At 43.8% G+C, this 27,195-nt stretch overlaps 1 protein-coding gene across 3 annotated transcripts; it reads left to right on the forward strand.

Annotated features, from left to right (window-relative positions):
• The first annotated feature begins 343 nt into the window (after window positions 1–343).
• On the forward strand, window positions 344–26,601 carry rif1 (replication timing regulatory factor 1). Of its 3 annotated transcripts, none has more exons than XM_014173617.3 (34): window positions 344–526; window positions 1,410–1,545; window positions 1,751–1,829; window positions 1,954–2,050; window positions 5,256–5,481; window positions 5,752–5,941; window positions 6,138–6,230; window positions 6,388–6,526; window positions 7,668–7,819; window positions 8,127–8,238; window positions 8,524–8,697; window positions 8,999–9,109; window positions 10,560–10,622; window positions 11,596–11,699; window positions 11,999–12,085; window positions 12,489–12,562; window positions 12,646–12,826; window positions 13,039–13,146; window positions 14,595–14,744; window positions 14,889–14,988; window positions 15,133–15,437; window positions 16,338–16,540; window positions 16,737–16,830; window positions 16,920–17,051; window positions 17,296–17,438; window positions 17,593–17,682; window positions 17,773–17,833; window positions 18,027–21,473; window positions 23,303–23,434; window positions 23,715–23,801; window positions 24,080–24,195; window positions 25,031–25,184; window positions 25,381–25,504; window positions 25,819–26,601. In XM_014173617.3, exons 2-34 carry the CDS (start codon window positions 1,433–1,435, stop codon window positions 26,082–26,084), a joined length of 7,707 nt encoding a protein of 2,568 aa, XP_014029092.2. In that variant the 5' UTR covers window positions 344–526; window positions 1,410–1,432; the 3' UTR covers window positions 26,085–26,601. The 3 variants fall into 3 exon arrangements, with proteins under 3 accessions (XP_014029092.2, XP_014029091.2, XP_045563248.2); XM_014173616.3 differs by having other exon boundaries at window positions 1,413–1,545; XM_045707292.2 differs by having other exon boundaries at window positions 1,413–1,545; window positions 11,599–11,699.
• The last annotated feature ends 594 nt before the right edge of the window (window positions 26,602–27,195 follow it).

Raw genomic sequence — 27,195 nt, forward strand, 5'->3', positions numbered from 1 at the left:
AGGCTTATATAGCACAGAGTAATAGGGAGTTAGTTATCAGTATCTTTGGATATAGGCTTTATTATTATGCAAATGTGGACTAAAATAGTAAAAATAAAAAGGGCATTTGCAGGTATTGCATTTATGCTTCAAAAATATTAAATATCCTATATTACAAGAAGAGAAAGATATATCACATTTGAAGGGGAAACCTTTAATTTTGTGAAAAGTATATTCGGATATATTGCTATGTGTATAAAGTACTGATAACGCCTCCTGTCCTGATATGTAAAATGTGGACACAGTGTGAGACTACGATCAAAGCAGAGTGGGCGGCCCGTGCGTCGGGTCATAGGTGATTTTCAGACGGCGTACTAGTTTCGCGCCAGCGTTTTCGCGGGGAGAGGAAACTACACTCGGAGTCAGAGAGAAAGAAAATACGTAAACTATTGCTGAAATAAGATAATATCGCGTATACTTGTGGTATATTATTGGCGTTCATGGTATCATTTTCTTTGATCGTTTGTGTTCTTTCAGGAATTGCAAGGTGAGGAAGTGCATTTGGCTGTGTTTTGTTTTTATTTCCGCGCGATCCGAGGGAGTGACTTGCTAGAAATAAAATACTCGTGGGCAATTGCAAGTTAGTTAGATAGCTACCTGTATTAGCTTTGACAGTATTGCCATTCAACATTATTTAGTAAGTTGAGAATGTGCGTATATTTGGTATTGTATATATATATTTTTTGTAGATGGCTAGGTAGCAAACCAGTTAGCTAATTGTGTGGCTACCTAGCTAACCAGCTCACTTCAGATAGTTTTGAGCTAATTTAAAAAAACGAAGTTAGTATTAAGCTTATAGGTGTCCAGTCCTGTATGTTGACCAGCTACTAATGCCCTCTATTTAGAAGGGTAGCAAGCTAAGAGGATTGAAGAGTAAGTACAGTTCAGGGATGTTTTGATTCTGGCAGTGATGCCCAGCCTGACCCCTCGTACTCACATGGAAGGATACAGGCTTACACGTTCAACTCATAGCAACTGTGTCAAACAACATGCATATATCCAAATCATAAATATGAATCCAAAACTCATACAATAAACGGACAATTATGACCAGTCTTGCTCTACTCTAGTTATCCAGCAACCTAAACAAAAACACTTGTTGAGGCAGAGATGGTACAGTGTCTGTCTCAGCGTCTGTTGCTGGTATTGGTGAATGTTGTATTTCGTGGTTTTAAGTGGATGGACATGTGGGTGGCTTTGGGTTGATTGTTTGTCCCATAAAGACACATAGAGATGAATAACAGTGTTATTATTTTCTCCTCTCTGACTGGTAGGGTCTAAGGAAGGAGGATGGATAGTGGAAAGCCTCAGGTTGGCTGTAGGTTAACTCTTGAGTAAAAGTAGCTAGTGTTAAAAACATCCTCTCCCAGCAGTGTTTGAGTGAGGAACCAGGATGATGGCGATGGTGCCTTCGACCAGCTCGGGTCTCCTTCCTCTGCTGGAATCTCTGGAGGATAGCACAGCTGGACAACCGGAGCAGACAGACGCCTACCTCACTATTGCCAAGTAGGTGCTTTAGTTGGACATGCGTAGCCTGTAAGGTGACGTTGTTATCCCTAGATGCTGATCTAAGGTCATGTCAGGTGTATTTTCTTCTCTCTAATGAGCTATGGTAGGGGGTAGATCTGTGTCTTGTGTAACTCTATATAAGATGCCTCATTCTATATCGTAAATGTACACTGTAATTCTTGGGTCTGATTTGTCTTTTCAGTCGTCTCAGTGGAGATGATGGAAAGCAATTCCTCCCTGCAGTAGTAAAGCACTTTCCACGTTTGGGTAAAACTTTCCAGGTGAGTGCTTGCTTTATGTGAAGAATATTTATACAGCAGTACATTTACATTTTTTTAAACTTTAATTAACATAGGGATACTGTCATAAATGTCCAGTTGTAAAGCTATTGTCATGTTGTTTTAGACCCATATCTCCAGTCAGAATGCAGAGCTGAGCCAAGCTGCCCTGCAGGCCCTGGGGTTCTGTGTGTTTCATGTCCACGTTGTCTCTGCTATCTCAGGTACTGAACAAGTAGAACACTTCAAAGGTTTACATGGGACTAGTGTAACTGGCACAGATAAGCCTAGTCCTAGACTAAGAAACAGTAATCCAGATTTCCATTGAAACTACTTTGTACTCCAAAGGTAGACTTCATTTAGACCCCAATAGAATTCTAGAATGCAGCTGTAGATTACTGAGAATTTTCTATTTTTCTCAAATTTCAAACAGACATGGCTCAAAAACAAAGAACTTGTAATTGTCATTTGTTGACTTAGTTTTAAAGAGCACAACCTCTTTGATATGACCCCACATTCATGTCAATAGGAATAACACAAATTGTCTCCCTTTATGTAATAACACTCACTATAAAAATAATAACACACAACTAAAACCCTAGAGTAATTAAATTACTCACTCAAAATGTACTAAGTATAATATATTGTAAATATTATTTACATACACATATATGAAAAATAATCCATAATGTGACCAGAGTACAATATTTAGAAAGTATTTCAAAACCCACACAAAGTAGGCTATTTAATCGGCAACGATTCTTACTTCTGTAAAAATACAAACCAATTATTCAGACTATTTCAAAATGTAGGTAACCTCTCTCAATAAGATTTAGTACAGACCAGGCCTGACACGAAAGGTAGAAATAGTAACTTTGACGACAATTCAGTGAATGCAACAATTATTAGAAAGACAGACCGATGAAGAGAGAAGATACAAAACACAACTGTTCAGGGACAATATAAAAAAAGTACACAATTTCCCAAATAAGATTTGTAGGTTAAATTCATATCACACTGTCACTTGAGTGTTTGGATTTAGCCTACAACATGCCATAAAGCGTATTGAAGCACGGCCCCATCCTACAAAGTGACAGGTGTATAAAGTTGCGCACACAACCATGCAATCTCCATAGACAAACATTGGAAGTAGAATGGCCTTACTGAAGAGCTCAGTGACTTTCAATGTGGCACCGTCATAGGCTGCCACCTTTCCAACAAGTCAGTTTGTAAAATTTCTGCCCTGCTAGAGCTCACCCAACTGTAAGTGTTCTTGTAAAGTGGAAACATCTAGGAGCAGCAACTGCTCAGCCGCGAAGAGGTAGGCCACACGCTCACAGAATAGGACTGCTGTGGTGCGTAAAATATCATCTCTCCTCGGTTGCCACGTTCACTACAGAGTTCCAAACTGCCTCTAGAAGCAACGGCAGCACAAGACCTGTTCGTCAAGAGCTTTATGAAATGGGTTTCCATGGTCGCACAGCCGCACACAAGCCTAAGATCACCATACGCAATGCCAAGTGTCAGTTGGTGTGGTGTAAAGCTCGCCGCCATTGGACTCTGGAGAAGTGGAAACGCGTTCTCTGGAGTGATAAATCACGCTTCACCATCTGGCAGTCCGACGGAAGAATCTGGGTTTGGTGGATGCAAGGAGAACACTCCCTGCCCCAATGCATAGTGCCAACTGTAAAGTTTGGTGGAGGAGGAATAATGGTTTGGGACTGTTATTCATGGTTCAGGCTAGGCCCCTTAGTTCCAGTGGAGGGCAAGGCCCCTTAGTTCCAGTGGAGGGCAATCTTAATGCTACAGCATACAATGACATTCTAGATGAGTCTGTGCAACAGTTTTGGGAAGGCCTTTCATTGCTTCAGCATGACAATGCCCCTGTGCACAAAGCGAGGTCCATACAGAAATGGTTTGTTGAGACCCCCCCTCCCCCCACACACAGATCGGTGTGTAAGAACTTGACTCAACCCTATCAACCACCTTTGGGATGAATTGGAATGCCGACTAGGTTTAATCTCCCAACCTCACTAATGCTCTTGTGGCTGAATGGAAGCAAGTCCCAACAGCAATGTTCCAACATTTAGTGGAAAGCCTTCCCAGAAGAGTGGAGACTAATGGCAGCAAAGGGGGGACCAACTCCATATTAATGCCCATGATTTTGGAATGAGATGTTCGACGAGCAGGTGTCCATATACATTTGGACATGCAGTGTAGCTTGTCTTTGTATGGCGGGAGTGAGACGATCAAGTGACAGCATCGCGAGTGACGCATAATGTTGCCTACAATTCTTGTTTTCTTGCCTGACAGCCTAACTACAGAGTTTGCCAGTGTTAGTTGATTAGTGATAAAGCTGGGACAGTTTCCAACTGAATTGTATCGGTAGAAACGGGACAGAACAAGCAACTTGTTACTTGGCTATTTAAACAAATATCACCACAACTCTATCATATGAGCTCCACTGCGCGGGCGTAAGCCATAACACGACAGCTAAGCTGTCAAATAATAGGAAAACAAGGCAATGTATAGCCTATAAATATCTTTACCTAGCGAACAGGACAAACCATGACTTAAGCCCAACAGATAAACACAAACTACTCTAATCTCCATTTCGGGGGCTTGTTAGATGGTTGTCTGTATGGCTGACTAGTGAAAGTGACAGCTGAGCTCTGCGCTTCGAAAGCTCAGCATTAATTTACCGCCACAGTACTTTTCTTGCCTGACAAGCAGCGTGGGCTGTTTCCATATGAATTACATTGGTAGAAACAAGACAAAACAGTCAACTAGTTAGCGGAGTATACACAGCTAAACAATGCAACTATTCCCATGAGAGAGAGAGCAATCATTTGAGCTCCTGCTCCACTGCTGATGTGCTCACCTGGAAGTACCAAACGTGTGATCATGACTGGATGTGCTAATCTGAGAGCGGCATCAAACATCAACAACACCGAACATATATCTGCTGTTGACTTATTTCACTCACCTCAACATCATCACTTTCACAGTGAAAAGTCGTGTCTGAACCCGTATCGCCAACCAACATAGAATACAGCCTCTTCCACAGTGAAAAGTGGTGTCTGAATCCGTATCGCCAACCAACATAGAATACAGCCTCTTCCACAGTGAAAAGTCGTGACTGAACCCGTATTGCCAACCAACATAGAATACAGCCTCTTCCACAGTGAAAAGTCGTGACCGCTCCGTCATTTTGAGTAATTAAGTGATTTTATTTATTTTAAAAGTCAAATGACAGCATGCCCTGTTTCTGGTTGATGACGACAGCCACGGGTTGTTAGCAAGTACATTTGTCCGATATTGACACAGACGATTTTTCTTAATCTATGTTCTGGAAACAAGCCTGTAATGTATGATAAGGATGACGATAATGTGATTTGTAATCCTCCCTTTCGCTCCCTTTTCCCACAGCTAATTTTGCAGAGGAGATATTGTCAGCACTTTCCTCTCTGGTGGTGAAGTCCACAGACAAGAACACATGCACACGAGCATTATGGGTAATTTCCAAACAGAACTTCCCATCAGAGGTGGTGGCCAAGAAGGTTCCAGAGATCCTGAGGGCCCTGGAGTGTGTGCAGACGAGAGAAGACATCCAGTCTGTAGTTATGGAGCACGAGTCTCTGAATGTTGTCATAAGGTATACAAACCCACCCACTCATGTACTCCTACCTCGTAATCAATAGCTTTGTTTGGGTATATGACCCTCATTTAGGAAAGCACCATTTAATGGTTCAGCGTGACAACGCTGACACTAAGCAGGTGGATGTTACAGTACTTTACCTTGCTCAACATTCTGTCTCTGTTTTGGCTTGTGTTCATAGCTCTCTGGGCTGAAGGAGACTGTCCTGACTTTATTTCAGTGATCATCAGCACTTTCTCTGTCATGACACACTCTCTCTGTGGTCAGTTTGTTGGAGCAGGCCTCAGCCCAGATGGGTGAGGATGCAGTACAGTGGGCCAAGCTGGTCATCCCCCTGGTGGTCCACTCAGCTTCTAAGGTGCGCCTGCGGGCGGCAGCAGCCCTGGAGATGGGCCTGCCTCTACTTCTGGAGAAACAGAAGGAGGTGGCTGCCATCGTAGAACCTCTCATGTCCTCAGTGAGTCTTTTTTTACTCTGTCATTGTTTCTAGGCCAGGTTACTGTCAAATCACTTAGTGACAACTGCTGATGTAAAAACGGCGCTAGAAATGCGTTTGATTGAAATGGAAGGTTTGGAAATGCAGCACATCAAACGCAGCATGTTTGATGCAGGTTTCTTCACATTCAGATATCATTTATCTTGTTTCACTCCAGAAACTCATCCCGGAGCTCCAGAAACTGTTCTCCACGAAGAACGAGACCAACGTGCTGAAACTCTGGCCGTTGTTTGTCAGGCTCCTGGGGAAGGTACGGCTTGGTCATTCTTTATGGTTTGAAACCTGCACCATTTCCTACTTATCTACTACTTATCTACTATGTAATGGTTAGGGAGTGAGTTGGGCAGTGCATGTAATGATCTTCAGAAGTTGTATTGAAACACTGTGAATTGTGTTCCATCCCACAGCTGCTCCATAGAGGTGGCCCCTTCATCAACTCCCTGCTTGGCCTGGAGGAACTGGGCTTCCGTAGCTCCTCCCCAAACATCAAGAAGATCGCCTTCATCGCTTGGAAGAGCCTGATTGACAATTTCGCGCTCAACCCAGGTGCGTACAAGACAACAGCATGCTTTGACTTAGTCCAGTTTAATTGAGTTGCTGCTTTTTAGTCTTTACTTTCATCAGCTGTTTTACTTTAAAATGTATTTGAATTGAGGTTTCTATGACGTGGTTTATAAGATACTCTAGTAAACATCCACTGAGTCCTCTATGGAGATCATGTGCTAAGAGACTTGACTCTCACTGTTGAGTTAGGAAAGTTGACTAAAATATTACTCCTCAATCGGAATACTATGAGGACCACACAATAACAGTTGAACATGTTACTTTATGTATTCGTAGTTTAGGGAAGTTCTATACCAGGGGTCTCCAACCTTTCCTAGCGTGAGAGCTACTTTTCAATTACTCGTACATTTTTCCCCCAGCTTTCAAATAGGCACTCTGTATTTTCCAGAATTCCCTTTTCTGTTATATTTTTCTGTTTTGGGATTTTTTCTGTTAACTCAAAATTAGAATTATACATAGAGGAACAGTGATATTTGATGATGTGACTCCATGTCAGTGGTAAAATTGCATCAAAGACCATTTGAGTGTTTATTACTATATTTTGGTCAATACCCCATTGAACTGCGCATTTTGCGAGCTAGGAATGTGCTGGTTTAGCGATGTTTTTTGATGCTGCATATGTCATGACAGAGATTGCGAAACAAAAGCCCACCCGATTTATACAAATAATGATGATATCGTTCTGCCAGGTAAGCCTACTCTGCAGTTAACTTTTAACTGAGAAAGTTTTGGGGGAAAGTCTGTCTACCCAGAAGAAAGTTATCATGATAGCTAACTGGTTACACAAAGTGAATGATTGACAAATGCGCACACCACACAAACATACAGGGGAAATATTGCTGGAAATGAATTGCCAGATAATGTGACATTTGTAGTTTTTTTTTTGCCAATTGTGGCTAGCTAGGGGTGTAGACCCCTGTTCTATACGGACTGTAACTGTCTGCCTGTCTCCTCTGTACTGTAGAGATCCTGTTCTATACGGACTGTAACTGTCTGCCTGTCTCCTCTGTACTGTAGAGATCCTGTTCTATACGGACTGTAACTGTCTGCCTGTCTCCTCTGTACTGTAGAGATCCTGTTCTATACGGACTGTAACTGTCTGCCTGTCTCCTCTGTACTGTAGAGATCCTGTGCAGTGCCAAGCGTCTAAAGTTGCTGATGCAGCCCCTCAGCTCCATCCAGGTGAGGACTGAGGCCCTCCTGCTCACTAAGCTGGAAGTCTGGTGGTATCTGGTGGTCAAACTGGGAGCCAACTTGTCCGCACATTTTGAACAGGTACGGCTCGTGTTTCATCTACTATTTTATGTACATGTTTATATTCATGTTTATACTGCCCATTTTGAACAGGTGCAACAAGCATTTCATCTTTATATTGGAATATCATAACCTGATAATGTGTTAGGACTCTGAGCAGGATTTGTTACTACGGAATTAAGATATTCAGTTGAGAACCTGAATCTACTCATGTATTCTCTTATCTGACATTTGCATGCAATGTTATCATTTCCCTTCGTTTTTAACCACACTTGTGGTTTTGTGAAGTAATGTGTTACTGTTGTTGACTAATAGTCTGTGTTGTCAGGTTGGTGTACCTCTCCTCCAGTGCACCCTGGGCCCTGACTCGGCCCTGCCAGCCACTCCTTCCAGGAGCTCCAGCCAGTGCAGTGCTGTGGGGACCACTACTCCCAAATCTGGTACAGTCTCTCTCTGACTGCCCTCACCTACCTTCTATTGACTAGTACTGGCAAATATCGTCTGCTGCTCTTCAGCTGTTTTGCTTTCAATTTGCATGCGTGACTTGCCAATATGTACTTGTATTTACCTAGTAGCGTATAGAACAGCATTACTTAATATTCTCATGTTGAATATACCTGAAATGTGCCACCAGGAATTGTCTCGTGGAAACATTGGATGTAACTAAATGTATTACTCTGAGATTGATACGTCATTGATGAATCACTCTCCCCCCGCCCCACCAGGTTCCCCAGCGTTCTCTAGCTCTACGGTACCCCGTCTGAACCTAAACACCAGTGTGGTGGTGGCTCAAGCCTACCCCTCCATCCAGCTGCTGGGACTAGAGATGTTGTTGCACTACTTCCTGGGGCCAGAAGTCACAACCACCGCAGCCAAGAACAAGCTGACGCTCAGCCTGGGTGAGAGAAAAAGAGAGGGAGGGGGCGTTGCTACCATAGAAATAGAATGGTTGCTACCATAGAAATAGAATGGTTGCTACCTTTAGAAATATAATTCAATATAGAAATAGAATGGTTGCTACCTTTAGAAATATAATGGAGGTGTAGAACTAGTTTAATAAACGTTTGTGTTACCATGGGATGAACACACATTACCCATGTGCAATGCCTGTAAAGTAAACTTTGTGTCAGATTTTTGTATATTATTTATGTTGGAACCTGCTTGCCTGTTTCTGACTTCTGACCCTCTTTGTTTTCTCAGAACCCATTTCTCACCCCTTCCTGTCCAGCCCCTTCTCCTTCACCAAGCACGCCCCTCTGCTGATCACTGCTGTGCGCGACAGCTTCATCTGCATAGGCAAAGACGCCCCAGGTACCTACCTGCCCTCAAGTAACTCACTGCAATTGACATGAGCATAGGCTCAATGACAGCCATAATGGCTCTGACGGCCATTTTGGCTCCTTTTAGAGTAGGGATGTTATTTTATAGCGATACTTGTAATTTTATTTTTTGCTAGGTGGCATAGGCGTTAAAAACAATAGTGAGCCGTCATGTTTTCAGAACTTTTTTCCATGACTGATCAAAACTAATTTTGAAGTGGATTTAATAAAGGACAACAATAACAGATTGTAACTTTCACCTGGATTAACCTGGTCCGTCTGTTATGGAAAGAGCAGGTGTTCTTAATGTTTTGTTTACTCAGTGTATGGTGAGAAATATGTTTGGAACATCAAATTGCAATAAAATCGCAGTATCGAATCACAATGCATATAGGATCCTAAGAATCACAATACGTATTAGAGGTCGACCGATTATGATTTTTCAAAGCCGATACCGATTAATCGGACGATTTTTTTTTTTTGTAATTTTTTTTTTGTTGTTACATTTTATTTATTTATTTGTAATAATGACCATTCACAATACTGAATGAACACGTATTTTAACTTAATGCATCAATAAAATCAATTTAGCCTCAAATAAATAATGAAACATGTTCAATCGGTGTCCAAAAATACCGATTGTTATGAAAACTTGAAATCGGCACTAATTAATCGGCCATTTTGATTAATCGATTAATACATATATGATCCTGAGAATCTCAATACATGTAGGATCCTGAGAATCACAATACATATATCGGTACCTAATTATAGCGATAATATCGTATGGTGAGCTCCCTGGCAATTCCAGCCCTACAGTAGTGCCATTTGATGTCGTCTCGGAGACTGTTTCAGAGCCAGCCTCAGTGTATAGCTGTTTCTTCCTCTGCCAGTCAGGTAGCCAGGGAGAGGATGTAAATCATCTATGGCCCAGCTAGGAAAAATATAAGCCTAACTTCCTAACTTCAGCTGCCCTTCCTCCAAGAGCAGATGCCGCAGTCTCCAAATATTCCCTAGTTCAAGCTGCAGCATGCGGCAAGCCAGGCCTGTATCACGTGTGTGAGAGGCTGCGTTTACACAGACAGCCTCATATTTGTTTCACTAATTGGTCTTTTGACCAATCAGATCGGCTCTGAGTAATATCTGATATCATTGGTCAAAAGACCAATTAGTGGAATAAATATCAGAATTGGGCTGCCTGTGTAAACGCAGCCAGAGTGAAGTACTCTCTCCATAGAGGGGATAGGATAGCTCTGGCTTGACTTGCTGCCGTGGAAGGGCTCCCTCACGTCGACTAGTAACTGGAGAGTCTGAGAGTCACTGCTTGGGGGTGGAGGAGAGTTGGAAGGAATGATTGTATGTGTAGAGGTGCGTGAGTAGGGTGGGTTAAATGACTGACACTTCATGTGGGGTGACTCACCTTTTCTCTCTATCCCCTGCAGATGCCTTGCTTGCCCTTATATGGCAGAACCTCGTCAGTTTCGTAAGCACTACGATTGATGCTGGTGAGTGCCAGGGTCCAACCACATCAGATTGGCGTTAGAGAAGAACTCCTATCATGATTTAGGCCTGCAGTTTATCCAGGAAGCGCTGTAATCTCACTCACTGATGAGCTAGTTTCGGCCTTGGCTATCTCCTCTATAGCAGTGTTTCCCAAACGTCTCCTCGTTACCCCCAATCGTTCCACTTACTTTATGTATTGTAGTACTGGCACAGCTGAGTCAACTAATGAAGGACAGTGTGCTATTACTGGAATACATCAAGTAAGTGGAATGACTGGAGAGGTTTGGGAAACATTGCTCCGTTGGAAGGATAGACCATCATGCTGCGTGCCTCACTCTGCTTGGATGAGCAATGCCGTAGTTTAACCTCACTCCATCTTCATGTAGTTGGCTAATATTCCACTGGATATCATAAGGTGAATGCACCAATTTGTAAGTCGCTCTGGATAAGAGCGTCTGCTAAATGACTTAAATGTAAATGTAAAATATTGGGAAATGTTCTGTTCTGTGGCTGCTGCTCTGTTGGACTGACCCTTCCAGCCATGGGGTCAGCCCTGTGGCCCCACACAGAGTACCACAGCTGGGCCTGAGTCCTGTTTGTCAGGGGGGAGAACAGAGACCCCAGCCTCCCCCCACCCCAGGCCCAACCCCACTGTCATCAGTTTAAGTCTGAGCGGACATCAGACCTTCAGATCTGAAACCGCTGTGACGAGGAATGAGATCTGAGGGGCAAGACCCCAGTGATGACCTTCCAAAGAAATTACCTAAATGAATCTCAAGTCTTTCCTTGATAACTTGCGTCCTTTCTCCTTGCCTCTTTCTCAAAATGTAAATTCAAGGTCCCTCCCCTTGGACCTTCTCCATTGTGTTTTGAGAAGGTGGTGAGGAGAGAGGAAAGACCGATGGAGATCCACCCCTACTATGTTGTCTTTGTTTGTCTCTCATCCTGTCCCTTGTACCTGTGTTACCGTGACAGCAGGCAATAAGAAGGAAAGGCAGGGCTCTGAGGTGCTGACCTTGCTGCTACAGGCTCTACAGAGCATCATCTCCTCAGAAGCCCTCCCTGCACACAGGGCTCTGGTAAGACCTGCCTCTCCACCGCTGTACTACACCTACTCTTGTTCTACTACACCTCCAATCAGGACTGGTCTTCTGGTAGCCCGTGTTAGTGCAAACTAAAAGCTAAAGTCTTACTAACTTCTGTTAATGAGTCTGTGTTTTGGTCCAGGAGTTTTTCATACAATTGTCAAATGTCAGTAGACCAGCTTGAATATAGATGTCCTGGATATCTCTCAATGCCCTGAAGCGCCACACTTAGCTTGTAAAAGGGGCTGCTTTAATGCTTTCAGTAGATGTTTTTTTACTGACTCTCTCAACAGAGTCTGCTGGAATTGACAGTGAAGGGAATCCCTCAGAGAGTACTGGGATCTGCCTCTTACCAAGTGGGCAAAATGGATGTACTGAATGTGAGTTTCTGCCTCTTCTCTTTCTGTTCAGCTGTATGCAGGGTGTATCTGATTATGCTCTTGACACAGATCTAGGATCATTGGGAAAGGGACCATGTAAGCAACAGTTTCCATACGTAATAAACTGAAATGCAGTAGGTCCATCCAGTGGCTTCCTGCTAGCTCTGACTCCTTCCTTTGTTGCACACAATCTTAAATCCCACCCGTAAAAGCGGAACTATAGAAGGTTCCCTGAGACGTGGCTATAGACTCCTATGACACCGTGACAACGCTGTGACCTGCTCTATAAAGATGTCTTCTCTAGATCAGTGTAAATGAACATCCTGCAGTGTCTTTGATATGGGAGCCAGATGTGTTCTGAATTCTGTGTGTGGTTACATTGTCTCCTCTGTCTCTGCCCCAGGGAACCCCAGCTCTGTTCCTGGTTCTCCTGTTCTACAACCACAGTCTGGTGGCAGGCTTCGTAGAGGATGAGAGGTGGGTTTCCCCCTGTCTTACTATAAACTAATGTAGCAGCCACATGTCTTATTTGAGTTGTATCTGTCTCTGCCCCCCCACAGGTTCTTCCTGTGTTTGGAGACACTGGTGAGCTGTGGTCTGTCCGGCCCCACGTCCCCCCTGGCGTTTGGGGAGGCGGTCCTGGGGGCGGTTGGGCGCAGCGCGGGGACTCTGGGGAACAAAGAACAGCTTTGGAGGATGTGGAGCCTGGTGGTCAACCCGCTGACTGACACCATCACACAGGTTAGAACGGGACCCACCGTTTAACTGACATCTGTACATGTCATGTAAATGCTCTAGAACTGCACTGCATGCGATGTTTGTTTAGATGCAAGAACAATTTCGCCAAGGGGTCACCTTAAACAAACGACAATGATTTATATTTCACCTACGTGTTGCATAGATGGAGATGGCAGTGGAGATTGGTTTAATAAGATTCTCCTCCCTCGTCACAGAGCAATGAGGTGAACCAAGGAGACGCTCTGGAGCACAACTTCAGTGCTGTGCTCACTGCCCTGATGTTCCCCGTCACATACCTGCTACCTGGCAAGGTTCTGCCACAGGTGAGTCTCTGAGATGGCATACTGTATCCAGACCTGCTAACCTGCACGCATTTTGCGTACCGTGCAAGCAATTTGAGGTCAATGTACGCTTGTATGGAAAAACGACCCTTAAATACACAACAATAGGCTTCTAGTTGGCACATTGTGATTTTGGACTCAACCGTCTGAAGTGGTTGGTGTTGGTCAAGCGCATAACCACTTATTTCATAGTTGGTTCCTTAGCTAAGGTGTCATTACGACAAAGGTAGTTAGCTGCAGCGTTTAGTCAACTCAGCGAGAACACTTTCTTGCCCGCACATGCTTTGATATTTGCAACGGTAGTGTGAGCAAGCGCATGGACGAGCAGAAACGCTAATGTCCTTCACAGAAAATTGTTACTGTTCAAGATTAGTAGGCCTATGTTAATGAATCAGTTCTTGATCAGTCCTCTTAATATAGCTGTAGGCCTATGTTAATGAATCAGTTCTTGATCAGTCCTCTTAATATAGCTGTAGGCCTATGTTAATGAATCAGTTCTTGATCAGTCCTCTTAATATAGCTGTAGGCCTATGTTAATGAATCAGTTCTTGATCAGTCCTCTTAATATAGCTGTAGCCCTATGTTAATGAATCAGTTCTTGATCAGTCCTCTTAATATAGCTGTAGGCCTATGTTAATGAATCAGTTCTTGATCAGTCCTCTTAATATAGCTGTAGGCCTATGTTAATGAATCAGTTCTTGATCAGGCATCTTAATATAGCTGTAGCCCTATGTCAACAGTAGGCTGCGGATGTGATAGTCAGTTCACCAATGACAAGGCATGTTGAAAGAATGGTATCCTAGTTGTCAGACCTAACTAGATGGATGAGGTCGGGGATGGAGAACTGAAACAAGCTCATACATGCCTAGTTCATTTGTTTCATATTCCAGATAGCCAACAGTAAGCTAGACTACGACAACATTCAGAAGAAGCCAGTTAACATTTTCACCAGACTATCCAGATTACCTGTTAGAATAATCATTACCCATACATTTAACCTAGAAAAAATGTGAAAGTGTCATTTGAGACCACTTCAATTTAATTTAGCATCAAACAAAGCGTCTATGTTGGGTACATTGATTGATATGTAAGACTTTCAGGAAATGGCAGTTACAGGTTTTTCAAAAATGCAAAATGCTCCAACTTCCTGAGGGGGGAAGTTGACTATTTATCTTTTAAAAGATCATGCTATAGGATTCTCCAATAAACCACGGTTGAACCTATTGAGTGCTTTGCTCTAATTTCAGTTATTTCAAGTGAAGTACCTTACTGTCAGTGTGATCTGAGTGGATCAGTTTGAGAAAGGCGAGGAGCCGCAGATTCGCTAATCTCATAATGAGGGCTGGAATGCAGGGTAGTTTGAAGATATGTGATTCTGCGTTGTCCCACTGCAATGTGGTCAGTCTCAAACATGCTTTCTGCCTCTGTAGATGACTCAGAAGTCCATGCTGGGTACGTGGTGCAGGCTGTATAAGGTGTTTGCCCGCTGCTCTGCCCTGGTGGCCACGGCCGAGGAGAACGTGTGCTGTGAGGAGCTGTGTGTCAAGATGGCTGCCATATTGGACAGAAAGGCCCTGAAGGTAAGCGGGAGGGGACCGCTGCACTATACCCAACACCCAATGGTTATCTAATTTACCAGAGTTGGTAGCCTTTGGATTAATACTGTGGTCCAGTAGTTTGTTCAGATTCATTGAGCGTTCCGTGCCCATTTGTTTATTCTCCAGGTTCCATCAACGTTGCATGCGGCTGCTAACATCCTCCTGGTCATCGCTGAGAGTGCAGACTTCTCTCCCTACACACCACAGTTTCAGCAGAAGATGAAATGTAAGATGCTTTTAGCACCGTTTTAACCAGAAATTGAAGGTGTTTTAACCATATTTTAAAGCAGTTTTTTTTAAATCACAAATGCAAGGTGTTTTTTAACTCAATGGGCTTGATGTTTACTTACCCTCCCCTCGTCCCTTCCAGCTCCCCACACCCCTCTAACCTGGGTGCGTAAGAAAAGCAAGGCGCTGGGGAACCTGTCTACCTTCCAGACCCTGCTGGTTCAATCCCTTGAGACCTTCAATGAACTGGAGGTCCCTGAGACGGTCCCTAATGGTACAGGCCTGGCCCTGGTCTCCATCCTCTCGATCTTGTTCTCTAATCTGTCTCTGGGTACAGCCATCCAGGAGGCCCTGGCCTCTCTCTCACATCCCCTCGTAGCCCTCTATGAACAGGCTGGGAGGACTCCAAATGAGCAGCGCAAATGTACCTCAAATCTTGGAGCAAAGGTGTGTTGAAATGTTTTCCCATGTCGTTTCTTTATCTGTACTGAAATGGATCTCTATATAAACTATTGCATTAATGTTATATAATGGACAAAAATATAAATGCAACAATTTCAATTATTTTACTGAATTAAAGTTCATATAAGGAAATTGGTCAATTGAAATGCATTCATTAGGCCCTAATCTATGGATTTTACATGACTGGGCAGCAGTGCAGCCATGGGTGTGGGCCTTTGAGGGTATAGGCCCACCCACTTGGGAGCCAGGCCAATCAGAATTAGATTTTCCCCACAAAAGGGCTTTATTACAGACAGAAATACTCCTCCGTTTCATCACTTGTCCGGGTGGCTGGTCTCAGACGATCCCGCAGATGAAGAAGCCGGAGTGAGTTTTTGGGCTGGCATGGTTACACGAGGTCTTTGTTTTTGAGGCTGGTTGGACGTACTGCCAAATTCTAAAACGGCATTGGTAGAGAAATTAACATTAAATTCTCTGGCAACATTTCTTTCTGGTGGACATTGCTGACCAAACTTCACATTTTTTAGGGTGGCCTTTTATTGTCCCCAATACAAGGTGCACCTGTGTAATGATCATGCTGTTTAATTAGCTTGTTGATATGCCACACCTGTCAGGTGACTGGATTATCTTGGCAAAGGAGAAATGCTCACGAACAGGGATGTAAAACAAATTTGAGAGAAATAATCTTTCTGCGTATGTAGCATTTCTGTGATTTTTTTTTTTAAAATTTCAGCTCATGAATCATGGGATCAACACTTTACATGTTGCGTTCATATTTTTGTTCAGTTTCTAAGTAATTGATTCTTTCTTTGCATGCTTCATCTCTTTAACCGATCATCTGTGTCTGGGTGCTAGTCTCACTATAAGTGTATTCTTTCCCTGCAGCTGGAGAAGCTCCTGAGTGATGTCTTGGGGTGCCTGCAGATCCGTTCAGCCCTGGCCTATGATGATGAGCTGCTGGCCCTGCTATCCCCCTTGCTCTGTGTCCTGTTCCTCCATCGGCGCAAGCAGGTCCGCTCCTTAGCTACACAGTTCTGGAATGCAACCTTCGCCAACACTCTGGTCCTCGTCTATCCAGAGGAACTCAAGTAAGAATCTGTTTGGACATTAAGATGAGCCATATTATATTTATGGGGTGATTTCCTGCACCAATAGCATATTCAGTGGAGAATCTCCAATAAAACTGCTTTAAAGTCCAGCAATGTATTTAATCTGGGTCCTGAAAACGGGCCCTAAACCGACCCTAAAAGGTTTTCATGTTTGCTAATGTTTGTTTTTTTCCAGGCCGGTGTTGAGCCAGGTGAAGCAGAACACTCCTATCCTTCTACCTGGATTTCAGTCTGTTGAAGTTCCAGATGAGCTCAGTGGACAGTACTCGGTGAGTGTTTTCCCTGTTGAATAAGTCAAATCGGAGCAGGTTTCATATGAATGGTGTAATAATGCCTGGATTATGTTTTGTGGGTGCAGAGTGAGAGCTCTCAGCTGGAGACCAAACTGAGTGGAATACAGGTCACTTCTGGGGTGAAGAGAGACTCTCTACTGCCCAGGGCTGAGGAGATGAAGGACAGGAACTCCAAGACCTCTACCAAGCTCGTCTCTGTAAGTGCTGCTTTTACCCAGTCATTTCCTGTGTATGAATTCCATTTCAATTCCCCACATTGAGGAAAAATGGAATTGAATCAATTGAAATGGAATTCTTTATTCTCTGAACCCCATGACCAAATCTTGTGCTTGGCAGCTTTCATATTCTTACAAAGGCCGTCAAAACACAGTAAGTTTTCTCTATTGCCACCATTTGCCACCAGCATCATATTAGAGCTGACTTCTATTCTCTCCCTATCAGACAAAACTTGACTTTGGTTCTCACAAGCTGCCTCGCAGAGAGGAACTGGAGGAGCAGGCCTCGATAGACTTTGTGTTCATCCCCCCTGAGACCAAGGAGAGAGTTCTCACTGAGCACCAGAAAGAGGTCAAGAGAACCAAAAGGTCAGTTTCGGGCAAATCAACTTTGTTAATTCAATCTTTATTTAACCGGGAAGTCTCTTTTTTATTTTTGCCTTATTTAGACAAATCAACAAAGTTATAGAAATGCTTACATTTTCTCACTGTATTATGCTTTTGTATGGGTTGTATTCTAAAGGGTTGACATCCCTGCCATGTACAATAACCTGGATGCTTCCCTTGATACCACAGTCTTCACCCAGTACACACAGAGTCAGGAGGAATCACTGTAAGTAGTTGGCTGCTGCCGTTACACTGTATAACACTAATCTATCAACATTGGGGGACCCAATGGTTAAAACATGCATTTCTTTTTCAGGGACAAATTACCAGCAGATGAGCAAGCCGAAGATGCCGCTAAAGATGAGGGTAAATCAGAGGTAAAGAGAATCTAACAACAAAAGTTATTAATTGTTACATTTACCCCCGAGGTCTGAATTATGATTTATTTTTGCCCTGATGAACTGTTTTCATTTAAATGAAAACATATAGAAGCCATCAAAGCCAACAGCCTTTTTCCTCAAATGCAAGTGAAAATACAAATCAAATGTCTCTGCATTCTTTTCTCCACAGGGTAACGTGGAAATGGATGAAGCTTCTGAGGTTTTGGCAAAAGACACCCAGGAATATATCAGTCCAACCAGTGAGATGGCAGAACCGGCAATGGAAGAGGAGCCTGCTGAGGAAGTAATTCTTGAGTCTGCAGATGTTTCCATGGAGGATGCCAACGAAGACGTTCCATTGGAGGACTCCGATGTTCCCATGGAGTCTAGAGAAGAGGGCACCAGCCCCAATGTTTCTGGCGGCTCTGATATCATCTCAGGGACGCCTAAGAAACACAACAGTCGTCGCCAGTCCTTCATCACTCTGGAGAAGTATGCTGAGGGGAAGCCTGCTAGTCCTGCCAGCGTGGTGAAGTTTACAGGCCCCCTCACCAGGACCTCGAACATCCAGGAGCAGGAGCCTGCCTCTCAGAAACCATCGGCAGAGACTGAGGCTGACACAGACCGACAGGACTCCCAGGAGACTGAACAAGTAAGACACAAAAGCTCTAGGAATGAGTCTTTCCTAAAGGAGGGAGAGGAACACAAATCTTCAGAAAACAAACAGGAATCTGAAGTTGAGATACTCTCTGAGAAACGGTCAAGTGAAACCACAGAGGACGATGTCATCCCAGACACCCAGTCTCAGGTGGAAGTACTGAAGGAAGTTCCTGCAGTTGAAGAAGTAATGGGAAACAACAGTCAGGAAGAAGAGGAATCTAATGGTCTTTTGGAAGATTCTTCCAGCTCCCAGTCCACTCCGAGCCAAGGTGAACCAAGGCGGTCCGGACGGCGGAGGAGTAGGCCGCTGAGACCAGGAGAGGACGCAGAGGAACGAGATGATAAAGACAAACGGAGGAAGACGTCTCAACCTGGAGAGGAGGTGAGTCAAACTGATTCACCAAAGACTACTCCCTCTCCTGCCAGTCCAACTGATAGTCAGTCACAAGGTAGAGCCAGCAGGAGAAGTAAGCTGGCTGTTGAGGATGGTGGAAAAGACAAGCTGAGAAGGAGAAGTCACAAGGAAGTGAGTGAGTTGAGTCAATCAAATTCACAGGTTGCCACACCTTCACCTGCCGGTGATAGCAACAGCCAAACACAGGGTTGGAGGAGTAACAAATTGGCCAGGGAACAGAAGAAGAGAGGTGTTGCAAAGAAAGAGCTCAGTCAAAGTGACTCCCTAACGGTCACTGCCTCTGATAATGATAGCCAATCACAGAGTAGACGTAGTCAGAGGAGTAAGCTGGCTGTGGAAGTAGAGGAGGATGGCAATCAGAAACGAAAGGGTAGTAGGGCTCAGAAGGAGAAGCCAAGTCAAACAGATTCACATGTAGCCACACCATCTCAACTAGAGAGTCGGTCACAGGGTAGAACAAGCAGGAGCAAGGCCATCAGTGATTCGGAGGAGTTTGATCTCCTAGACAAGGTTGAAAAGCACGATCCTACTGAGGAGGAGCAAAGCCAAAGTGATTCTCAGATGGCCACACTGTCTCCTGCTTCTCAAACAGGAGATACACAATCACAGGGTCGATCAAGCAGGAGGAGTAAATTGGTCACAGAGTCTGAAGAACAGGGTAAAGACAAACAGAAGAGAAGAGTTGGCACGGAAAACACACTCAGTCAAATTGACTCAAAGATCACCACACCTTCAGCCACATCTTCAGCCACTCCAAAATACAGCCAGTCACAGGGTAGAGCAAGCAGGAAAAGCAAGGTGCCCCTCGAAGTGGCTGAGTTGGAGGACAAAACAAGTCCAAATGTGGCTACTGATTCAGCAGCAGCACCCGAGATGAGCCAGACTGATTCTCAGGTCACTCCTTCCGCCACCAGACAAACAGACAGCCAGCCGAGGCCCAGAGGCAGATTCAGTAAGAGAAGCAAGTTAGAGGAACAGGTGAAGGCCAGCAGCAGCCCTATGCAAACCCCTACCATAGCGACTGAGAGCTCCCAGGTGGCAGACCAGGCTGGAACACAGGAATCCCCCCAAGGAAGCAGGAGGACTACGAGACAGAGAGCTTCCCAGGGCTTACTGTCCTCCAACGTGGAGAACTCGGAGTCAGACGCTTCAGAGACCCGGGAGGATGCCCAGAAACCCAAGAAGAGAGGCAGGAATCCCAAATCCACTGAAGGTCTTCCAAGCCCACTTGCTGCTGTTGGATCAGGAGAGCCCGGGGCTTACCAAGAGATCCCAATGGATAGTTCTGAATCTTCTCTAAAGTCTGAATCTGAAAAGTCAGACTTGCATAACCCATTGAGTGAGGCCTTAGAAGTTAAGATTTCTCAGGATGTGGATGAAACCATTAAAAGTATCAACTCCCTTAAACCAGATATGGATGTTCTGAAACTTCCTCTGATAACAAAGAACGATATGGGGCAGAGGGAGGCTAACACTGAGATGGTAGATATAGAGGGTGAGTGTGAGAATACTAAGCTGCCTTCTCAATTGATCGACTCTTCATTAAAACCTGATCTAGAACAACTGAAGAGTCAGTATTTGTGCATATCCCCACAGAAGAACCTCAAAACAGTCTCTTCTCAGGAGGGTGTCCATAGTGACTTTGGGTGTGAAGGGCCAACACGGCTCCAAAATAAGCTCCTCACTGACTCTGAGCAGGCCAACTCTCCAGTGCCTTCCGCTGATGGAAATTCCGTCTCGGGATATGAAAGTGTATTACTTGAACCAAACAAACTATGTACCCCTCCCATCTCCAATGGACTCCCCACAGATACTTCACCCAGCGACGCTGCAGAGGAGAAACTGAGCCTGAGTCTACAGGTTGCTGAGTCTTCAGGGGAGAAGCTTGTAGATGTGCCTAAGCCTGTGACTGTGTCCAGTGAGGAGGTGACAGAGGAGCAGATGGGAGAAGACAAGGAGAACCGACATCCAGAGTCTACTAACAATGTTCTAGAGGAGGACCAACCAGAAGAGGATGTTTTCATGTCTATTGTGCATACCCAACCAGAGGGTTTCAATGCCTTCGATGAGGAGCAACAGGAGGAGCAGTACACATGTATTAAAGAAGGCCAGCCAGAATCTGATAACCCCTCTACTAGGACCAAAGAAAATGACACCGAGCCTCAGGCGAACGACGCTCAAGATATCACTCCTCTCCAAGAGAGGGCAAAAATGGATACGGTTCCAGGTCTTGAGTGTGAAGAAGAGGACGGTGAAGAAACTCAGATAGACAATAACGACCTAGCTCTACATCCTCTAGACTCTGCTGACCCTCTGACCTTCGACACTAGCGAAGCACCAGTGGCTCTACATCATCCCAGTACTTCTAAAGACGTGTTGTGCCAAGATTCGCCTCCCAAGCAGAAGAGTTTGGAGGCTATGATGGGTTTGGAGGTGGGCCAGAGCCCCAGCAGTGGCAGGATCAGGGGTATGTGGACCCCCTCAGCCTCCCCCTCCACCTCTATACTGAAGAAGGGACAGAAAAGACCAATAGAAGAGGAGAGTCCTTCACCTTTCACTAAGGTAACATGTTCCGGTGTACTTAATCTATGAAGATTTACACAAATCATACTATGGTTACAATGCGTTCTTTATGATACATTTACAGTGCATTCGGAAAGTATTCAGACCTCTTGACTTTTTCCACATTTTGTTACGTTACAGCCATATTCTATAATGGATAAAATAGTTTTTTCCCGTCATCAATCTACACACAATACCCCTTAATTACAAAGCAAAAAGAGGTTTTTAGACATTTTTGCAAACGTGTTACTTAAACAAAAATGGAAATATCACATTTCTGTAAGTATTCGGACACTACTCAGTACTTTGTTGAAGCACCTTTGGCAGCGATTACATCCTCAAGTCTTGTTTGACGCTACAAGCTTGGCACACCTGCATTTGGGGGAGTTTCTCCCATTTTTCTCTTCAGATCCTCTTGAGCTCTGTGAGGTTGGATGGGGAGCGTTGCTGCACAGTTATTTTCAGGTCTCTACAGAGATGTTAGATTGGGTCCGGGCTCTGGCTGGGTCACTCAAGGATATTCAGAGACTTGTCCCGAAGCCACTCCTGCATTGTCTTGGCTGTGTGCTTAGGGTCGTTGTCCTGTTGGAAGGTGAATTTTTGCCCCAGTCTGAGGTCCTGAGCGCTCTGGAGCAAGTTTTCATCAAGGATATTTCTGTACTTTGCTCCATTCATCTTTCCCTTGATCCTGACACTTCTCCCCAGCCCTACTGCTGGAAAAACATCCCCACAGCAATATGCTGCCACCAACATGCTTCACTGTGGGGATGGTGCCAGGTTTCCTCCAGACGTGATGCTTGGCATTCTGGCCAAATAATTCAATCTTGGTTTCATCAGACCAGAGAATATTGTTTCTCTTGGTCTGTGAGTCTTTAGGTGCCTTTTGGCAAACTGGGTTGTCATGTGCCTTTTACTTAGGAATGGCTTCCTTCTGGCCACTCTACCATAAAGGCCTGATTGGTGGAGTGCTGCAGAGATGGTTGTCTTTCCGGAAGATTCTCCCAGAGTGACCATTGGGTTCTTGGTCACCTCCCTGACCAAGGCCCTTCTCCCCCAATTGCTCAGTTTGGCCGGGCGACCAGCTCTAAGAAGAGTCTTGGTGGTTCCAAACTTCTTTCATTTAAATGAAGAATGACGGAGGCCACTGTGTTCTTGGGGACCTTCAATGCTGCAGAAATTGTTGGTACCCTTCCCAGATCTGGGGCGGCAGGTAGCCTAGTGGTTCAAGCGTTGGACTAGTAACCGAAAGGTTGCAAGATCAAATCCCCGAGCTGACAAGGTAAATAATCTGTCGTTCTGCCACTGAACAAGGCAGTTAACCCACTGTTCCTAGGCCGTCATTGAAAATAAGAATTTGTTCTTAACTGACTTGCCTAGTTAAATAAATAAACAGGTGGACTCCAAGTTGTAGAAATATTTCAAGGATGATCAATGGAAAAAGGATGCACCTGAGCTCAATTTTGAGTCTCATAGCAAAGGGGCTGAATACTTATAAATATGTAAATAAGTATTTATTTTTAATACGTTTGCAAAAATGTATAAACTTGTTTTTGCTTTGTCATTATGGGGGTATTGTGTGTAGATTTGAGGATTTAAAAAATATACATATATTTAAGCAATTTTAAAATAAGGCTTTAACGTAACAAAGCGGGAAAAGTGAAGGGGTCGGAATACTTTCCGAAGGCACTGTATGCATTTATTAGAATTATCTGCATTTCACTAAATCAGTATGAATTGAAAATCACATTCAGTTGAAGAGAAACCTTGATGTATCTAGAATGGCATTAGCAAGTTCTGAAAACAGTGTTAAATGAATCTATATGTTGCAGTCTCGACGAGTATCATTTGCCGACCCAATCCAACACCAGGAGCTGGCTGATGACATTGACCGTCGCAGCCCTGTCATCCGATCCAGCTCCCCAAGAGCCAAAACTACCAGCAGCAGCATCACTCAGCCTAAGGTATATGATCCACTAGTGATGTTTATTAAATGTCATTTGATATACTTTGCACAAAATCCTTATAGGCTTGATTTAGGGTTAAGTACGTGCCACTTGGACTTCCACGTAAATCATTCATCGTCATCAATGGGAGACGATGTGTAGAATATGTTAGTTAATCATGCAGATATCAAGTGAGAATACCACTCTATAAGTGGCCACAGAATAACAGAACTTTGCCTTTACTTTTTTTGATGTCTTACATTTTGACTCTTAGCCTAACCTCTGCTCTACATTGCAGTATATCACAACACCAACAAAGGGCCTACTGATCCTTAGTCCACGCAATCTCTGCAGCCCGGGGTACAAGAGCTCCAAGAAATGCCTGGTATGTATCCCCAGATACACAGGAAGTACCCAAGTTATTTTCAGACACGATCGTAAATGCAACACGGTTTACCTTTTTAAATCCAAATTCAGTCATTTTTAATCAAATGTATCCGATTTATAGAAACCTTATTATCAAAAACAAGGACATTCATTTTACTGCATACAGCAATTCATGACATCTCAAAGTGCATGATTGTTGTGCATCACATTTTTGAAGAACAAGTGCTTGAGTCCAATACCTTTGATCAGTGACTGACTTGATGAATGTTGTTTCAGATCTCAGAGATGAGTCAGGAGCCAAGGCCCATCCCTAAGGACTGTGTGTACCCGGCCCTGGTCAGCTGTTCTACGCCTGTGGAGGCGGTGCTGCCTCAGATCACCTCCAACATGTGGTGAGGACATAAATCCCTATATGATAGATTTAGCCAGCCAGAAAAATGTTCTAACACACCAGCTAGGTTTCCATCCACTTGACAACAGATTTTCATGTGAATATTCTAAAATCTGCACAAAAACAATATGCGCATTTTCCCACCAGATGTTTCCATCAAATTGACTTGTGGATAAAATGCAGTGTGTTGATGACGTAGTGTACATAAAAAAATTACTTTTGCGCTTTAATGTACCCAGAAAGAAGGTCCACATGAGATGATTATGGACAAACAAGCGAGATTCATTTTATTTGTCAAACGGCAGCCAAGAATCGATCATCATGTCACCAGAATAAGACCCTCAATATTTATTGGAAAGAAGTATCAAGCTCATCACTGTGCACTTTCACCACCCTGTGAAGTTCATCATAACTTATTTCATCTGTAGCCTAATAAACTGCAAGCTTTCCTGAGTCGTAGTGGGAGGACCAGACAACATATCGCGTTTACTTCAATATGATGGTTTTATCAATATTTGCGCATAAATGCGTTTCCTCCATTTCTCGCATAGTTAATTTTACCAACACAAAAAGATCCCATGTTGTTTAGCATATTGTTTTGTCGACATTTGGAAAGTTTACCGAACTATTTTCTTTTTCCATCAGGCCTGTCTTGACATTTTTTTATCCGACATTTACTTTACGCATTATAAGGTTGCCAGAAATGTTGATGTATTTGCATTGTCCCTGTCAAATAAACCGAATAAAAGTGTTGCTGACATCCAAAGGTTTCAGATCTTTCCCCCCCAGACATGGAGAGAGAATTTTTTTTCCTTCATTTTTCTCTCTTCCTATAGGCCTCGTGGTTTTGGTCATCTTGTGCGAGCCCGTAATATCAAAACGGTTGGAGACCTCAGTGCTCTCACACCAAGCGAAATCAAGAACCTTCCCATTCGCTCCCCAAAGATCTCTAATGTGAAGACAGCACTTAAAACATACCACGAACAGCAGGTAATGCCTAGAACTTTCAAAACAGTAACTTTCCACCACCTTCTAAAAATGCAACTGAAAATGAAATCTCTTCTATTCACCTTATCTTACCAGATAAATACTTTTCCTACATAGATTATAACTGCAGCTAAAACCAACCTGAACTGATACCATCTGTTTGGGCTGTATCTGACTGTTTTCCTTGTCCTTGCTTCAGCGGAAGGGCCGTAGTGATGAGTTGAAGAGTTTTGAAGAGATGGAGAACATGACATCAGAGCAGGAGGAGCCAACCCTTCCTCGGAACCAGGAAGAGGAGGACAAGACTCCTGGAGAGGCCCTCAGTGAGTTCCTACCAAATACACTACACTTTAGAAAAATGTCCTAATGATGATAATGGTTTTGTTGGTGCCAAGTGATTTGAATTGATAAGTTACTTTAACAATCAATCACATTTCTAGCCCTTTTAAAAGCAACAGTTGTCACAGTGCTGTACAGTAACCCAGCCTAGGCCGCAGTTGAATTACTTTTTTATTTGTTTTTAGATCGCAAAACATCTTCATATTTTTCTATAAACCTTCAATCTAGTTTAAGCCATCTGAGGTATTACCTCTCGTCTTCAGTATGTCATAAATGGTCTCTCTGATCCTTGCTGTAGCCACAGAGATGTTGGATGAGCCAGTGTCCATGGAGCAGGGTCCAGAGGAGAGACTGGACCAGAGCAGGCCTGACCACCAGAGACCTGAGGGGGATCTTCTGTTGGAGGTGGAGTCCCTGGGAGCTCGTCTAGCTGGGGAGGAACTGAGCCGCTGCTCCCCTGACCAGCTTGTTCAGCTCCATGATCAGCTGGGAGGGATGATGAAGAATGTAGTGGTGCAGCTGCAGAGCAGACTACTTTCTCAGAACAAGGACAGCGGACCCTGATCGAAACGGTCTACGGGGTTTGGATATCTTAAGAATGCCCGATGTGACGTCTCTTGAGGGTGCCTATTGACATTTGTGGGGGGCGGAACATTGGTGTTTGAATTTTTAGAGATCTTATAGAGATTTTTTTTATATGGGCCCCTCAGCCCCCATGGACTTCGAACCTGAACACCCCAATCGCGGTTTCTCCTATTACACTCTTAACAGAGTTAATCAGGACTGTGCTACAAGTTGACTAGGATCTATGTTTTTAACTTCTGTTGTTTTTGTCCTTTTTCCATGTCCTCTGATGGGTGAGGGAGGTATTTTATAAATGCTCACTACTTTACTTTTCTTTTTAGTCTGAAAGGTTGGGTGGTGATGATGATGATTTAACTGTCGCTATGGTAAGAGTGAAAGGGAAGCCCGTCTCTGATTGGCTGTTCCAAGACTTTGCCATGAATTGACTTTTTAGCAATCAATGCTGGCCAGGAGGGTGGCACTTTTTATGTACTTAAATAAAGGATGCAAAAACTTATGAGGGTGTATCACCAAGTGTTATTTTGGATGTATAGGGGGATGGAAACACTAATGGTCTATTTTTACGCTTACAGTAGGTGGGCAACATATTTCTGTTCTGATTTTGAATTGATGACTCTTAAGGGCTTTCCAGACGAGCAGCGGGGGGTGGAGTGGCCCATTAATTTTCAATGGAGCTAGGCGGGGGGCTATCCAGGCGGAGGTACACATGGAAGCTGCTTAGCCAGGGCAGGGAAAATAGAAATCTGCTGTTTTTCTAGTGGTGCTGTCGTTGTTGACCATTCACAGTAGAAAACACAGCCTACTTGGTGATATGTTAGCACATATGTGCAACAGCAGGACCAGGAAGCTAACTTGGCACAGGCCCAGCCATTCAGAATGAGTTTTTCCCCACAAAAGGGCTTTATTACAGAAATACTCCTCAGCAGCTGGGATCTTTAAATTAAGGTAATGAAAAATGGGACAAAAAAGTTATTGAGTTTATATTTTTGTTCTGTGTTTTTTGGGGGGGGTCTATAAAAACGTTACTGGCTCATCTTCACTTGATTTTATCTTGTCAGGTTGTGTCAATATCAAAATTATTATTGATATA

The sequence above is a fragment of the Salmo salar genome, chromosome 25 (assembly GCF_965601325.2).
Source record: "Salmo salar chromosome 25, fSalSal1, whole genome shotgun sequence".
In the NCBI taxonomy this organism is placed as follows: domain Eukaryota; kingdom Metazoa; phylum Chordata; class Actinopteri; order Salmoniformes; family Salmonidae; genus Salmo; species Salmo salar.